Source organism: Sorex araneus, chromosome X, assembly GCF_027595985.1.
Source record: "Sorex araneus isolate mSorAra2 chromosome X, mSorAra2.pri, whole genome shotgun sequence".
NCBI lineage: Eukaryota > Metazoa > Chordata > Mammalia > Eulipotyphla > Soricidae > Sorex > Sorex araneus.
Genome location: NC_073313.1, coordinates 318,138,417 through 318,154,034, shown reverse-complemented (window position 1 = coordinate 318,154,034; position 15,618 = coordinate 318,138,417). Strand labels below are relative to the sequence as shown.

The 15,618-nt window shown below is 46.4% G+C and overlaps 1 protein-coding gene across 10 annotated transcripts in view; it reads right to left on the bottom strand.

Annotated features, from left to right (window-relative positions):
- INPP4A (inositol polyphosphate-4-phosphatase type I A) overlaps positions 1-15,618 on the bottom strand; it is a 122,405-nt gene that overhangs the window by 37,759 nt on the left and 69,028 nt on the right. For all 10 annotated transcript variants that reach the window (XM_055122045.1, XM_055122050.1, XM_055122046.1 and 7 more), the window contains exons 5-11: positions 11,384-11,502; positions 9,132-9,248; positions 8,774-8,853; positions 7,147-7,258; positions 5,929-6,019; positions 5,370-5,517; positions 3,290-3,420 (exon numbers count right to left, since the gene is read on the bottom strand). In XM_055122045.1, coding sequence (XP_054978020.1) covers positions 3,290-3,420; positions 5,370-5,517; positions 5,929-6,019; positions 7,147-7,258; positions 8,774-8,853; positions 9,132-9,248; positions 11,384-11,502 — 798 coding nt within the window. The remainder of the gene's footprint in view (positions 1-3,289; positions 3,421-5,369; positions 5,518-5,928; positions 6,020-7,146; positions 7,259-8,773; positions 8,854-9,131; positions 9,249-11,383; positions 11,503-15,618) is intronic.

Below are 15,618 nucleotides of genomic sequence, written 5' to 3'. Positions count from 1 at the left end.
GGCATGAAGACCACGTCCCTTCGAAATATTAATTCTGAGCTCTTTGGAGAAGAGAAACTGAGACAACACCAGAGGCAGAAATTCAAGGCCCTAGCCAGGGAAGTGTGACTGTCTCAGAAAAAGGAAAACTAGAGAAGAGTATATGAACTTGTGAAAAGACCATCAGCATTACAAGAGATGAAGATTATGAGAGGATCATCAATGGTGCAAGGCTTTCCTGTGACAACACCCAGATTAACTTTTATGTATGCAAAACCTGAGAATAAAACATTTGGAAGATGTGCATAAAAGCTCTTCCCAAAAACTATCTGGGGCTTGCTCCTCAAGCCCGTGCTCTCCCTGAACACATACCTCACTGACTTATCTCTCTGTCTCCTTTCTTGCTTCCACTTTGGAGAAGCCCATGCTTTCTCTCAAATGCTTACTTCCTTTCCCCTTATATATTTCTTTTTTTTGGGGGGGGTCACACCTGACAGTGTTTACGGCTTATTCTTGGCTCTGCACTCAGGCATCACTCTTGGCAATGTTCAAGGGGCCAATTGGGGTTCCAGGGGTCAAACCTGGGGGTGAACCACATTCAAGGCAAGTGCCATACTTGCTGTACTATCGCTCTGCCCCCAGCCCCTCACATCTTTCTAAGTAAGTTTTATTTAATAAAAGCTCCCTTACTTCACTGTTTTGCCTCCTCCTGAAATTCTGCTCTGAGAGGGAAAGGAAGTGGATCTAGACTGTCTGCTTTGAAGGTAGGACTGACTTTCTTTTCTTACAAAAAACAATTCCTTACTCCAGCCTGAATCCATGGCTCCCCAAGAAACTGGGTAGCAGGGATCATCTCCCACGCTGTGCAGAACACGAGGACACCAGACACAGCCTGGCAGTTGCCTCACGGGGTGGGACGTGAGCATCCATGTCATGTAGGTGCTCGATGCAGACTTTATCAGTCCTGACCTAAATCAGGCATTTCCTCAAGCACTGGTGGCCCTGGAGCAGAAAGGCAGAGAATCCTTTTGTCTAAAGTACCTCCCTCACTCCCTCTTAACAGAGCCCCTGGCAACACCTGGGTGGTTCAGAAGGCTGGACAACACGGTGGAACTCATTACGTGAAGAACCACATGCCCAAGGCAGAAAAGGATTGCAGAGTAAACTGACAGTCACCAACAGAAGAAATAAACATCCAATCAAGTGGGAAAGGTAAATGTGCTTTGCCAGGTCCAACACAAAGTAGCCCCTGTCCATCGTGCATTTGTGACAGACTGTGGACAAGAGCACTCTATTCAGAGTATGGCCCTCAACAGCAGCAGCTGGGTAGCCTAGCAGAAATGCAGATCACAGATTGGGGCCCCTTCCATGCTGTGGGGGTTGTGGAGAGGGTGGTGTCCCAGCCCTGGCCTCCCACATGCAAAACACATGCTCCAGCACCCCCTGGGCCATCCCTCCACTTTCCCTGGACCCACACTCTAATAAAATCATATAGGAACTTGGTGCACACTGAATATCAGAGATGCTCTCTGATGCTCTCCAAGCACAAAGTCTATGTGGCCTTCCCTTCCCAGGACTCCAGCATGAGGAACTCCAGCCAATATTCCTTTGGGTAAGCACTGCCATTTCTCCAAGAAGTATATATAAACCTATTCTTCAGATGCAAACCAGAGCCAGGCCATGGCTAGATTGTCATCACTCCTGTATTTTGCTTCTTCTCACCTAAGCTCATACACAGGTTTACATGTTCTGTGTTAAAATCCCAGTAAGAAATAAGATTTCCTATCCAAGATGACAATGAGATACCATCTCACACCAGTGAGACTGACACATACAAAAACTGGCAATGAACTGATCTGTGTTGGCGGGGATGAGGTCACAAAGGAACACTTATCCACTGCTGGTGGAAATATCGTCTGGTTCAACTGTTATGGAAAACAGAATGGAGATTTCTTAGAATAGATCTGCCCTATGACTGAGCAATTCGACTCTTTGGTATCTATTCCCAGGACACAAAACTATTCATTCGAAAGGACATATGCACCCCATTTTTCATTGCAGCACTCAGCACAATAGCTAGGATGTGGAATTAACCCAAGTGTTCAATGATAGATGAGCAGATACTGAAGGTGTGTGCATGGTACACAACATAATATGCAATTCACTGCAACTTGGATGGAATTGGAGGGTGTAATGAAATCAAAGTAAGACAAAAGAAGACAAATACTAGGTTTGTTTGTGGCATATCAAAAATATCACTTGTTTGTGGTATACAGAATAACAGGACAATGGAATGCAAGATATCAAAGATGGGAGAGGGGAATCTAGGTATTCCCCTAGTCCCTAGATCACTGACACTGACCTGAGAAGCATAGGTAAGAAAAGAAACTGAGGGGGTAAGGAGGGTAAGAAGTGGTGAATGGGAGGTAGCAGAGGCAGGGGCCTATGGTTATATGTGTATATCTGAACCACAAAGCCAAAAACACTGAAAGCCAGAGATCCAAACTACAACAACCAAACTGAGAGTGTGGTTACCATAAAGGCAGGCTGGAGGTTGGGGGTGGGGGTAAGGAGCCTGGGACCCAGGGAAGCTGACACTGATGGTGGGATTGGTGTTGGAACACTGGACGTCTGTTCTGTAAATCATGGCTCCTTAATAATAACAATAATCATAAAAGTTAAACAAATAAACAAAAGACCATAATTCTTTGGTTGAAAATAAAAGGACTCAGTTTTCTTAATTAAATTGGCTTGAATCAATTCAAGACTGAACTTTTTTTAGAATGGGGAAGGAGAGAAAACTTCGAATAGAGAATAAAGTAACGAAAAACAAAAAGCAAGTACTCTATTTGGAAGGAAAAGCGGACAAAGGAAGTCTTAAACTATTCCAAAAGTATTTAAAAATTCAAGCCATTCAAGCAGGTACTTTCATTTTTCTGAGTCTTAAAATAGAGAGTTCCTCTTAGACAGTTCACATTTCCCACATAAGTACCATTGAGTATTTACACTCTAGAAATCCAGAAAGCAAAGGACCAATGCTACACTCAGGTGCAACAGAAGACATAGCACAAGATCTCGCCTCTCCTAAGCTCTCTCCAGTGGCTCTCTTGGCAGATGACACCACAGAAGAAATTCTCAATGCAATTCACACGTTTTTCCTTAATTCAGATGTGAAAACTCCAGTTTGAAAGAATTCACACCTACACGAGAATCTATTTTTAAGAGTCTAATAGAACACCCGTCAGTGAGGCAGCATCTGAGCGAGACAGGGTGAGATTTCTCGCCAGGCAGTACAGAGCTCGGCGCCCACCTTTGTACTGATGGAGGTCAGTCAGGTTCTCCTGGTAGGTGAGGATGATGGTCTGGTACTGCGTGACGATCTGGCGCCGGAGGCTCTCCCAGCACGGTGACAGCTCCCCCAACTCCTCCAGTTCACACACTCTGGAAAGGAGGCATGCGCACATGCATCAGACCACAGAGCCTGCTTACTTCCGTGTGGAGACACAGGCAACACAACCAGTGAGAAGACCCAAGGTCCATGGGAGTCCTACAGTGTGGAAGCCCAGATGCCAGCAATGCTGCCCATCTCCCAGGACCAGGGCAGGCTCCTGGAGGAGCAACTATCTGAAGAGCAGACCATTGGCACGTGAGAAAGTAGAGAAGCTTTTCATGGCCACTCAAACACTGGGGGAAAACAAGGTGGAGGTGAGAAGAGGGCAGCTGTGGGAGCCTGCACAGCCATGGAGCCAGTACCTAGACCCAGAACTTGTCAGCAAAGGTATGACCCAGTAACCGTGAACTTGTCTCCCCTTGGGGCCAATCACAGGAACCACAACAGGGGTCAGCTGAGGTCTGAACTTTCCTCCAACAGAGCTGCCAACAGATGGCCCTGCATCTGGGCTGCAACAATAGGGCCCTTCAGGTCCATCATCACCTGTGTTGGGTATGGTACAAGGACCATGGGAACTGGGCCCTCACTTTTGCCATCCATGTAGATGATCTGCCTAACTCTAGAAACATCACAGGTGAGGGTGGAGGAAAGAGAAGAGTTAAGTATCTGTTATCTCCAAAAAATAAAATTGCTATTAGTACTGAAATGCAGGCTAGAGACAGCACAAGGGAAGGAACTACCTTGCGTGCATCCAACTAGTTCAATCTCTCTCCCCAGTGCACTGGGATCCCTGAGCCCCACCAGGAGTGATCCCTGGGCACAGAACCAGGAGTAAGCCCTGAGTCCCACAATTTATTTTTTTTTTTTAAAAAAGAATGAAGTAATGACGATATAAACTTTTGGACTCAGCAATAAATAAAAGCTACATAATCAGAATAACAAAAACAAGAGTTGTTTTAGTTTTTATATCAAAACTGTAAGGATCAACACTATTGTATAAGTATGTAACATTCCCTCCCTCCCCAAAAATGTATTCATTTTATTTGTTGGTTGGTTGGGTTTTTGTTTGTTTTGGGGCAACACTCAGAGATGCGCAGGGCTTATTCCTGACTCTGCATTCAGGGATCCTCTAGGCAGGGCTCAGGGGACTATAGGGGGTGCCAGGGATCAAACCTGAATTAGTCGGCCACATGCATGACCAGTACCCGACCCACTGTACTTCCTCTCTAGCCCAAAACTGAATGGACACCAAGTCCTGGGGAATAAGGCCATATTTTAGATAACAATATGCAAACTGAAGGTCTATGGGGAGATAGATCACAGCTATGTAACAAATATGGAAAAGCTGAAATTCTTTTCAAATAATTCTGTAAAATATGCACTTGTTGGAAAAGGCAGCTCACGACATCATTCTTGAGATCTTTCTCTGCATTCAAATTTCTTTCCTGATAAAATACTGCACTGTGTTCTGCCATCTGGTGCCAGAGTGTGGGTTCCTACAGTGCATGGCAGGTAGAAATGATGGCTAGTCTCCTGGCAGTGAAGGGACATACTCTGCAGGACCAGGGCAGGCTCCTGGAGGAGCAGCTATCTGAAAAGCAGACCACTGGCCTGAATCCCTCCCCCGCCCCCCGCCCACCACAGGCCTCTCTTGCCTGAACTGAGGGATGTGGAGGACTGCAGTGGCCACTGGCTGTTGACCACTGACTCAGCCACTCCTTGATAGGGAACAAGCAGCGATTTCTAACTTGCTAAGCCAAGTGAGACAGGAAGGTACAGAGGGCTGGGCAGGGCATAGAGACTGAGTTGGGCACACAGTGGGTGCTCTGGGGGTGGGGGTGCTTCCAAAGTCCTGGCATGGAACCCCTGAGACACAGATGAGCAGGCCAAGACATGGCAAGCTTAGGCCACAGGGCAGGCAAGTGGCAGAGGCAGGGTTTGTGCCTGCCTCGCCGCACACATCTTCCGGCCCTCTGGAGAAGGAGGGCCCGGGCCTCACCTCGCTGCATCTTCCTCCAGCAGGAGCTTCACAAACTGCCGGGGCACGTGCAGGGAGAGCACACTCTCCGCCATCTGCTCCAGGATCCGCAGGTGGTTGCCGTCCGTCGTGGGGAACCGGTACATGCGGCAGATGGCACCGCCAAACACTGAGGTGGGTGGTAGGGAGACAGAGACTCAATGAGCTACCTCGGACCAAGCCTCCTGAGGCCTCAGTTGGTGCTGACACCATCAAGGCCTCCTGCTGTTCATCTTTAAAGAAACAGAACCCCCCCAACCATCAAGCATCTGACCCTAAATGCTCCCCCACTGGCACATGCACTCCGCATGTCTCCAAATACCGAACACCACAGTGGATGGGGCAAGAGGACCATGGGCCTCCAACATGAATCAAGGGAGAAGCTTGTTCCCTGGAGCATGCCTGTCTAATCTGCCCAAAGAACGGCCCCTGACTGGCAGCAGAGGGTGACAAGGAGGAATTGTGGCCAGGAAGGCAAGGTGACATAAGCCCAGGCAGACACACACGAGTGGCCAGAGGACCGAGCAAAGAAGCTCTTTACCTGATTTCAGTAAAGTGTCTTTCCGCAATGAAGCATATTTGGATCGAATTCCCAATGCCTCCGTCAAGCTTTCGTCAACAGGCAGAACCATCTAATGATGTACAAAAAAGTCAAGAAAACTGTGAGACTCAGATCATTCTAGAGCCCTGAGGAGAAAAGATGGCTGTCGGGGCGGGAGTGATAGTACAGCAGGAGGACATGCACCTTGCACACGGCTGACGTAGGGTCGATCCCTGGCACCATATATGGTCCCCTGAGCCCAGAGCCAGGATTAAGTCCTGAATACCACCAATGTGGGCCCAAAACAAAAAAGGAAAAAGAAAAGAAATGATGGATGCAGTGTACAAGAACTCTATAATCACATTCACCATAATTCTACAACCAAGCACAGAGTGATGTTATCCTTCTATATGAAATGTGCTGCTCTGGGCACCAAACTTAACCTCTATATCCCACATACAGTTTTCTAGAAACATGTGTCTCATGACTAAGTCACTCCACCTTGTGTTTCAGTGTGTTGATGTGTACAATGCAGGGATTATTTTCAGAGCTGACATTCTGGGCTGAAATTTGGGGCCCAATGAGGTAATGTTGTACTTTACAATGGCTACTTGCCAGTGCTGTGGTTCTCAGACTATAAAGCTGGTCTGAGAGCACCCATGTGTCCATGTGAAGGACTGTGCACAAGAGAGAGAGAGTGAGAGAGAGGGAGAGAGAGAGGGAGAGAGAGAGAGAGAGAGAGAGAGAGAGAGAGGGAGAGAGAGACAGAGAGAGAGAGAGAGAGAGAGAGAGAGAGAGAGAGAGAGAGAGAGAGAGAGAGGAAGGGGCACACGTGGGAAGGAAGACTGAGAGAGAAGCTGGAGAGGATATGTGGCCAAGTTTGGGGAGAGGGTCTGGGGAGACAGTGTGGGGCACAGGGGTGCCCATGGCAGGAAGACACTGGCACCATACGGAGATAATCTGGGTCTCAGCTCACATCCCCACACACCACCCCTCCCTGCTCCTGCTTTCAGCATCCCCCAGGCTCCTGCCCACCCCTCCACCAGAGATAGCCAGTGGCAGGTTCCCGAGGGTCCAATCTTCCTACTCTGGAAAAGCGCTGGGGCAGTAGGGTGGGGTGGAACATCAGTAGCAGCAGGCCCAGTCTTCACCGCCCCCCAACACCCGACCTTAGAGGTGAAGTCCATCTGGACAGGAGTTGGCAAATGGCGAGCTCACCCTCCCATTGACGGTGTCCACAGACCGGGTCGCGGGGGCCCGCTGGTCTGACTTCTCCTCCATGTGCCAACCGATCACAGTGATGTTACCAACACGGTCACTCTCTGCAGACCTACAATAAGCAACAGGCGTGGACAAGTGTCACTACAACATCGCTCCTTTTTCTGCTTCAATGCAATGCTCAAGCAACCAGTGTTTCCTCACACAGACAGGATGCAGATAAGGCAGGCCCTGAACACAAAGGCCTGTGTCCACCATGGACCACCCAGAACCATCATGCGTGCCTGCTGACATCAGAGGGAAAAGGAGGCAATACTGGCTGAGGAGCTAGAGTAGCCCCTAGCTGACCACTGGTCCCAGAGCGAGCAAAGTCTAAGGGAACTTGCACAGCTCCTTCTCTTGGCACCACACCCCTTTCTCCTCCTTCCCATCCTACAGCTCAAGCTACAGCCCCAAATCCTAGGCCTGGACTCTCATAAGCTGGATCAGCCGAGGTTTCTCAGAGCCTTAGATCCTGATGTGCTACTGAGTTTAGGTAGCTGCACCCCTCGAACCCCACACAGTGGCTGCTGATTCCTGAGCCTTTAAAACCCCGCACAGTGGCTGCTCACAGCTGGGCCCTCAGACCTCGCACAGTGCCCGCTGAATGCTGGGTCCTTACACTCCTCATGGTAGCTGCTGACTGCCGCATCCCTCAGACCCCTACACAATAGCTGCTGATCTCTGGGCCCTCAGATCCTGCACAGTGATTACTGACCTCTGGGCCCACCTTGATTCACCCAGGGGCCCCCTCTTTAATCTAAAATGTCAGCCTTTGCCAGATTCTAAATTTTAATAGAGTCCCATCAACCTTTTCTGGGTGCCCTGCCTGTGGTCTGTTGCATCGCCGCTAGCTCTTTAGGATGGCAGTCAGTTCTCACATTTAATCCTAACTCAACTAGAGCTAGCTCTGGACAGCGATGCGCCCACAGCATTTCTCTAACAGCCTGTTCCCACCTCCACCCCACTGCTTCCCTTACCCCGAGCTGTTTCTCCAGACACACTAGGGCCCATGCAAAGCTTCCGTCCCCTGCCAGCTACAATGACGCTTCAGCACGGGACACAGTCTGGCAGGAAACTGATCTCGGGTGTCAAAATGGAACCTGCCAGCACTCCGCCAGTGTTTCACGACTCAGAACAAAGGACACTATGTCAGGGTACAGGTGAACTGGCACAGGCTCACATGGTCTTCCCTCCAGGGCACAGCAGTCCCTGTCCCCTGCCCTCTTCCTACAAGTCTTTACTGAGTGCCAGGTATTGTTTGAGGGGCTCAAGGTGGAGCAATAATGCAAAAGAGAAAAGAATCCTTGCTCTCCAGGAAGTGATGTGCTACTGCAGAGGGGAGGAACAACAGTTCATTCAACTCCAGGTTCTGACACACATGTGGTCTGCCCACAGCTGTTCGAGCTCCCTGTGGATCTTTTAGAATCCCACACCTGGAAGGGACCTCCAGCAGGCTGGGTCGTGTGCCTGCTCCAGAAAAAAAACAGTCCCCTCTGACTGCCTTCTGGAGAAGAGCACTCTCCCACAGGAAATGGGCCTTCATCTGCCCCCCGATTCTCTCACAGGAATGAAGGTAAACACCAACCTTAGTGTTAAATGCAGCCTGTGATGCTTGTCCTGGAGCAGATCTTTGACAATGAATGTTCCAGAGCCCAGCAAATACATCTGAGGAAGTGGGGAAAGAGTATGAATGTGACTATCCTGCCACTGCTCCAATCACCAGGACCCCAGGAAGAGAGCCAGCTGCTTCCAACAACACTCCTGTCCCACACTTCAGGAGCTCTGTAAGGATGGTCAGAAATTGCCCCCCAAAAAACTGGTTTGGACACAAGTTAATTTGTGACCCGGTAGGTAAGTCAATCTTGTATTCACTTCTCCCTCAGATGATTATAGAACTTAAAATGGGGGAAGAAAACCCCACCAACCATAACAGGCTACTTAACTGTTCCCTGAGATCTGTCTTTGACATCATATACGGAGAGTTTTATTTGTGTCATCTGATTGATGAGAGAGTCTTGAAAGAAGGCAATACTGCTTAAAAATATAGGGTTGTTGGTTCCCTAGAAAAGAATCAAATACAAATAAGCTATTTGTGAAACGCATTTTCAAAACGAGAAACACTATCACCCAAGTGAAATCAACAAAATACTCATGAAGGCTTAAATAAATGCAAATAAACAAAAAGCTGCTCTTCCAAAGGCCCATAGAACCTTCTAGAGCCAAAAGGCCTCCACACAGGCTTCCCACTCAGAGCTTTCCTAAAAAGGAAACCAGTTGAATGTCAACATGTACTCTTCCCCTTGCAACTACATGTGAGTCCTGTATTTAGACATGATACTTAGGGCCATTCCTTTGAGATACTCAAGAGTTGATAGGAAAGGAAAACAAACAGCTTAAGCTGCTTTTTGTTTCTAGAAACCCAGGTTTGGAATAATTAAGGTTATTCCAAATGATCGCAATTAAAGTAATTAAGGAGACCCTTTTCTCAAAAAATGAGCTGGTAGATCTACTAGGCCATAAACCCACACCAAGTCCCCTCTGTCTGCCCCTGGGGAAGGTCATCGCTGCCATGACAAGCCTCAAGAGCCACTGTGATGCCTCCTTCTCTGTTGTCCTCCAGAACCTAGTGACAGGCTCCTGCAGGTACCTCAGAAGTCCCTCACATGTGCCCTGTCTTTCTACTGCATCCTACTATTGATCTGGGCCTACATCAGCCCCCAAGGACTCTGGCCTAGCACATCCCTCAAATGGACCTGGCCAGGGGCCTCCCATGAATGAATGCCTGCCCTGGCCCACTGCCAACTCTCTGGCCTGCCCTTCATGTGACCCTCCCTTGTTCTTCCACTGTGCCTTCTGCACACTCGGACCAGGAGAGAGGCTTAACCCAACCCAACACTCCTTCCTTTTGTCCTGCTCTGGCATAACTAGCACAGAACCTGTCGTACTCTTCACTGTGTAGTCTCCAAGCTGACAGCATGGGCATCTTCTGGGAACATGTGACAAATGCACTCTTTAGCCCCAACTGGACCATTAAGTCAGAGTTTCACTGTGCCCCACCCCAGGTGGGGCATCCTCAAAGCTGGATGGGACCCCCATCCCACCCTTACCCTTTCCTTCTGGTGCTGTTAGCAACTCACCACTCGCAATACCTCCTACACTCTGCAGAATAGACAGAGCTAATTTCATCTCTGCCTCTGGGATGGTTGACTCACTGTGGTCAGGGACTATACCTCAATGGTCACTGCATCCATGCACAGCAAAACTACTGGAGCTGGAGATGTAGTACATGGGATAGGGCATCTGCATACAGCCACCCTGGTTCTATCCCGGTCACTGCGAATGCCCCATGAGTCCAGCAAGAAGTGACCCCTGAGCACCGCCAGGTGTGGCCCCAATATCCTCTTCCCCCCCAAAACAAATCAAAACTATTCACTTAAACTTTGAAACAAATTCTAAGAGAATGAAAGGGCAGTTTATAACCCAGAATGCAAAACAGGAGAAGAGGAAACACAGTTTAGGTTTATTTGAGACTGTGAGGGAAGTCTGCAATTCACTCAGAATACCTATATCACAAATGAAGCCCTGCAGAATCTCATACCAGCAACTCCTACACTTGGTTTCATAGCTTACATAAGGCCCTCAATCATCGAAGAAGATTTTGTAAAATTCCCTCAGTGAGTATGTGTCATTTAATGACAAAAATAAAGTTACGCAACTCAAAAGATCATGAAAATTAAAAGCCATGAATACGGATAGGTGTGGATCTGCAGCCACGTTCATTTCTGCTTCTCCACTCGCAGGGATCTAAACACTTATGGGCAAGGGTTGGGACTCAGAAGTCTGTGCATAGGGGGATGTCCCAAGCAGAGGGTGAGTCAGTAGTTAACACTCTCCAAACTTCGATTAATGAGCATGATTCTCTATGAGTAGTAGTCTATTGGAAATGACAAGGAAAATTTAGGGCTTACCTTGGGAAAAGCAATCAAACGTACAGGACCATTATTCAAAATTACCAGCCAATAGATAATCAGTAATTGTAAAAAACATGCAAATACAACTACCATAGGAATAAATACAATAAAAAATGTACTTAAAACCCATTTACAACCCAACCATCCACATAAGTAAAATCCCAGGTGTGTGTATGGGCGGGGGGATACGGGGGTGTGAGTGTGAACAGGGCAGCAGTACCCACCTCGATGATCTCCGTCTGCGCATGCTTTGTCCAGAATGCCTGAGGGGGGGTGGTCACGCTCACAGCCACAAAACTATTTGGTTTTCGATCTAGCGATGGAGTGTGAAGCTCACTGCAAGCTATAAAAATAATGTGGGAAAGAAATTCTTTAAAACCAAGCTTCATTTGGTCCTGTTACAAACAGAAGCAAAGAAACCACCACCCCATCCTTCAAAGTAAACAACAAATCAAAGAAATGAGATGATTATATTGTCAGTAATGAAAGGGAGCTGATATTTAAAATTTGAAACAATCTCTTATCACTTGGCTCTCCACATCCCCAGGAGAGCGAAACATTGACTACAAGTGAAAGCTGAGCTGACGAGTGTTCTCTATATCCAGGGAATGCAACTAAGAGCCAACAATCTCACACAGGGGCTGACCCATAAAGTCTTCCCTTAGTAACTAACTGAGCTAACCAAATGCTCTAAGCAGACACCAAGTCTATGAAACCAAACCACAGCTGCATGCATTCTTTAAAGACTGGGGTTAAACCTAGGCCTACAGTTACCCCATTGGTAATTGTCTGAACATTTGTTAGAACAAATTAAAATTCAATGGCCAAAAAAAAAAGCTTTAAAAAAGGTCATGGCTCATTGATTGCCTTATAAGTCTCCTATCAAATGCAAGATCACTAAAAATAAAACTGTCAGAATTTGAAGTAACCGATAGGGCTTTTCCAACTAAAAGATTCATTGTACTAACATTTTGAAACAAACTGCATGACTCAAATATTCTAATCATAGAAGTGACCCTTAGGAAAAAAAAAAACTCATATCTTGAATCTAACATTCTAATTTTTACAAAATACACTACAAAAGGGAAAAAGCCATTGTCATCTGACTGTAATAAGCTATTGACAGTGAAATATTTTCCAAATAAAGAGATTAAGACATGAAAAAAAACACCATCAATATTGAGTAAATCGAAGTTTAACAGTAATAAAAATAAAAACTAGCTATTTTGAAGGAGACCCATTTAAAAGCAAATACTCATTCTCCCTTTTAGACTAACATTAAATTTGCTTTTCAAGAAGGAAAAAGCTCAGAATACAAACTGTACAGCCATGGGGGACCAAAATGCACAAAGAATTTAAGTGGCAAATTCTACTTTGGGTACATAATTCCAGTTAATATATTCATATATTATGTACAATTTCTACATTGCTGCATAATTCCAACAGAAAGATACATTCTCACCCTCCACCAGGCAGAACAGATGCAAAGAAAAAAGCAGTAGAAGGACCAGGACACTAAGAAGAAAGAATTTTTTTTTAATTTAATTCGCTGTTTTGTTTTGTCTTGGAGCCACAGCCGGAGGAGCTCAGGGCTTACTCTGTCTCTGCACTCAGGGGTCGCTCCTGGCAGTTTTAGAGGACAATACTGGGTACTGGAGATCAAGCCTGGGTCAGTCGCATGCAAAGGCAAGCACGGTATCCACTATACTATCTCTATCGGCACTTTCTTTTATTTTTTTATGGCAAGACTAAAAGAAAATTAGGAGGAGACAATGAAAAAGGATGGAGGAGCCCAATATTTGGTAGAGTAAGAAAGAGAACAACCTCGGTATGCTCTGAGGAGGGTTTAGCTGACATGAATCATTTGCTGTGCTGACTGGGATAAGCTATTTGGGTAAGCAGCTATGATGTTACAACGGTGGCATCCATCTCGATGAACACTGCCACGATCCCTGTCACCATCTTTTATTAGCACAAATATTTCTTTATGCTCGTCTAGCTGTATACAGTCACTATTACTTAGATACATCCAGATATTTATCCTCCATCCCATTTTCGTGATTCTGGACATTATTCCTTTCTATGCCTGGGAACTTCTATCTGGAATTATCTGAGGACTATCCTTTAGCATCGTTTATACCACAGGTCAGATTGACACATTTTTTTCAGCCTTCAAGAAGTGAAAAATGCATTCCCCCCCACCCCCGTAAACAGGGACTTTTTAAAAACAATAATGGTGCTGGGGAGTCACCAGGACCACACCTGGCAGCACTGTGAGGGGTCATGGAGTATCAGAACTTGTACTACCACCATCACTTTTGGAGACATTTTCTCTAATCAGTCCCCCATTTTGTTTCTGGGGATGGGGAATGAGGATGCCCTGCAGTACTTGGGGGGTACTCCTAAATGTGCTTGGGGTTGCTCCAGGTTTGCTCAGGGCCCATCCAGTGTCTAGGAATGAACCAGGATGTGGCAAGCAAGGAAAGCATATTAGTCCCTGTACTATCTTTCCAGCCCTTTCTCTAAACTCTTTAAATGTATTCTCTCTGAGCTTCTATTTGCTGTTATTGTTATCAAGTCAGCTATCACTCAAGTTTTCTTTCCTGAGAGGGAAGAGTGAGAGAGAGAGAGAGAGAGAGAGAGAGAGAGAGAGAGAGAGAGAGAGAGAGAGAGAGAGAGTAAAAACACTGAGTTAGATTTTCAGGAGTTTTACTACAATGTATCTAGGTATCATTTTTCTTTTATTTGGGGGATGAATGACAGGCTATAACTATTCCTACACAGTTCTTTATGTTGCTTCTTGGACAAAAAGTGCTTATGAGACTTGATTTATATACATTCCTTTTCCCTTTTTCTTTTCTTTCTTTCCTTCTTTCTCCCTCTTTTTATTATTTATTTTGTTTGGTGTGCAGGGCTTATTCCTGGCTCTGTGTTCAGCAATCACTCCTGATGGTGTTCAGAAAACCATACGAGGTGCCGGGGACTAAACCTGAGTCGGTCACATGTAAGGCAAGTGGCTTACTCACTGTGATATTTATCTGGCCCCTCATTTTATTTTTTAATGGTAGGATTTGAATGGTGTTGCTATCTCCATTTAGTGTAAAACAAGATTTTATCTATTTTACAATAAAATAATTTATTATGGCATCATAATCTATAAATCTCCTGCCCCCGCACCAGGCTGTCCTCACCAGGGCCCCCTCAGAGGGGGGCGGGTTGAGTCTCTCTCCCCACCCCAAGCAGAACCCCCCGCAGCTGAAAACCTCCAGAACCCAGTCACAGCCATGTTCAAGGCCACTCTCCACATGCTCGGATGAGCCTTACCCATGAATGAACCGGCAAGGAACCCAGGTATGCGGGACCTGTGGCTGAGATCTCCAAGCCTGCTCCGATCAGGACTGCGCCTCCTCCACCCAGATCCCCAGTTTTCCAGTAGCTTGGCAGTCACACCCACAAACTGCCCCCAGCACCACGTAATCTCATCAACAGCCAAGATCCAGAGACTACAAAACAAAGCTCCTGGAAGAGAGCAATGCGGAATCTCACAAGGCAGAGCCTGGCAGCTCCCCGTATAGTATTCGATATGCCAAAAACAGTAACAATAATGAGCCTCATTCCTCTGACCCTGAATGCGACAGGGACGTTACTCGTGCCCACTCGAGCAAATCGATGAACAACGGGACAACAGTGATACAGAGATATAGCAATCATGATTTATAACCATACTGTCTTCTATGCTCAGAGGGCAACTGCACCACACTCACCACCAACCAACACGATTCCACCTCTGTTTCAAAGAGCCTTTGGCAGTTTCAGTTCTCAGTTCTGCTGACTGTAAGATTTTCTCTTTACCCACGTGAATTATGTTCCACAAGGAGATGCCTAGCTCTTGGTGAGTAGCCTGGTTTTAAGTTCCTTCTGAGAAAAGGATTTCTCTATTACTTTTGGCCTGCTATTGTTTCTCTTTCTGTCTAATATATTCTTTCTCTGGGACTCCTATCAACCACAGACCACAACGTCAGAGCCCAAGGGTGTGGCTCGCTGGGCACAGCACCTGCTTGTATGCAGGAGGCCCTTGCTTTCATTCCTTCCACTTCAGGTCTGAACTCTAGCAGGTGAAGGCCCTGGTCCTGAAGACTGCAAAGATTAAGAACTTCAAAGTTGGCTACATCCTTTTATTCACAATCATTTCCTATGATCAGGGAGATCTTCCTTTACTGCCTTTCACATATTAGGAAATTTCTCATCTGTGTTTCTTTGATTGTACACGTTTCCATTAAGATAATAAAATATACATTCTTAAAATACATAATGAAATTATCAACCACTCCAGACTCCTCCCTACCCTATGCCCTAGAAACCATGTGATCATTATCTATATCTATATAAAATCTGGAAAATTCAGAAAAACAGAATTATATGTCATAGGACCTTTGTGTCGGACTTCCACCACATATTA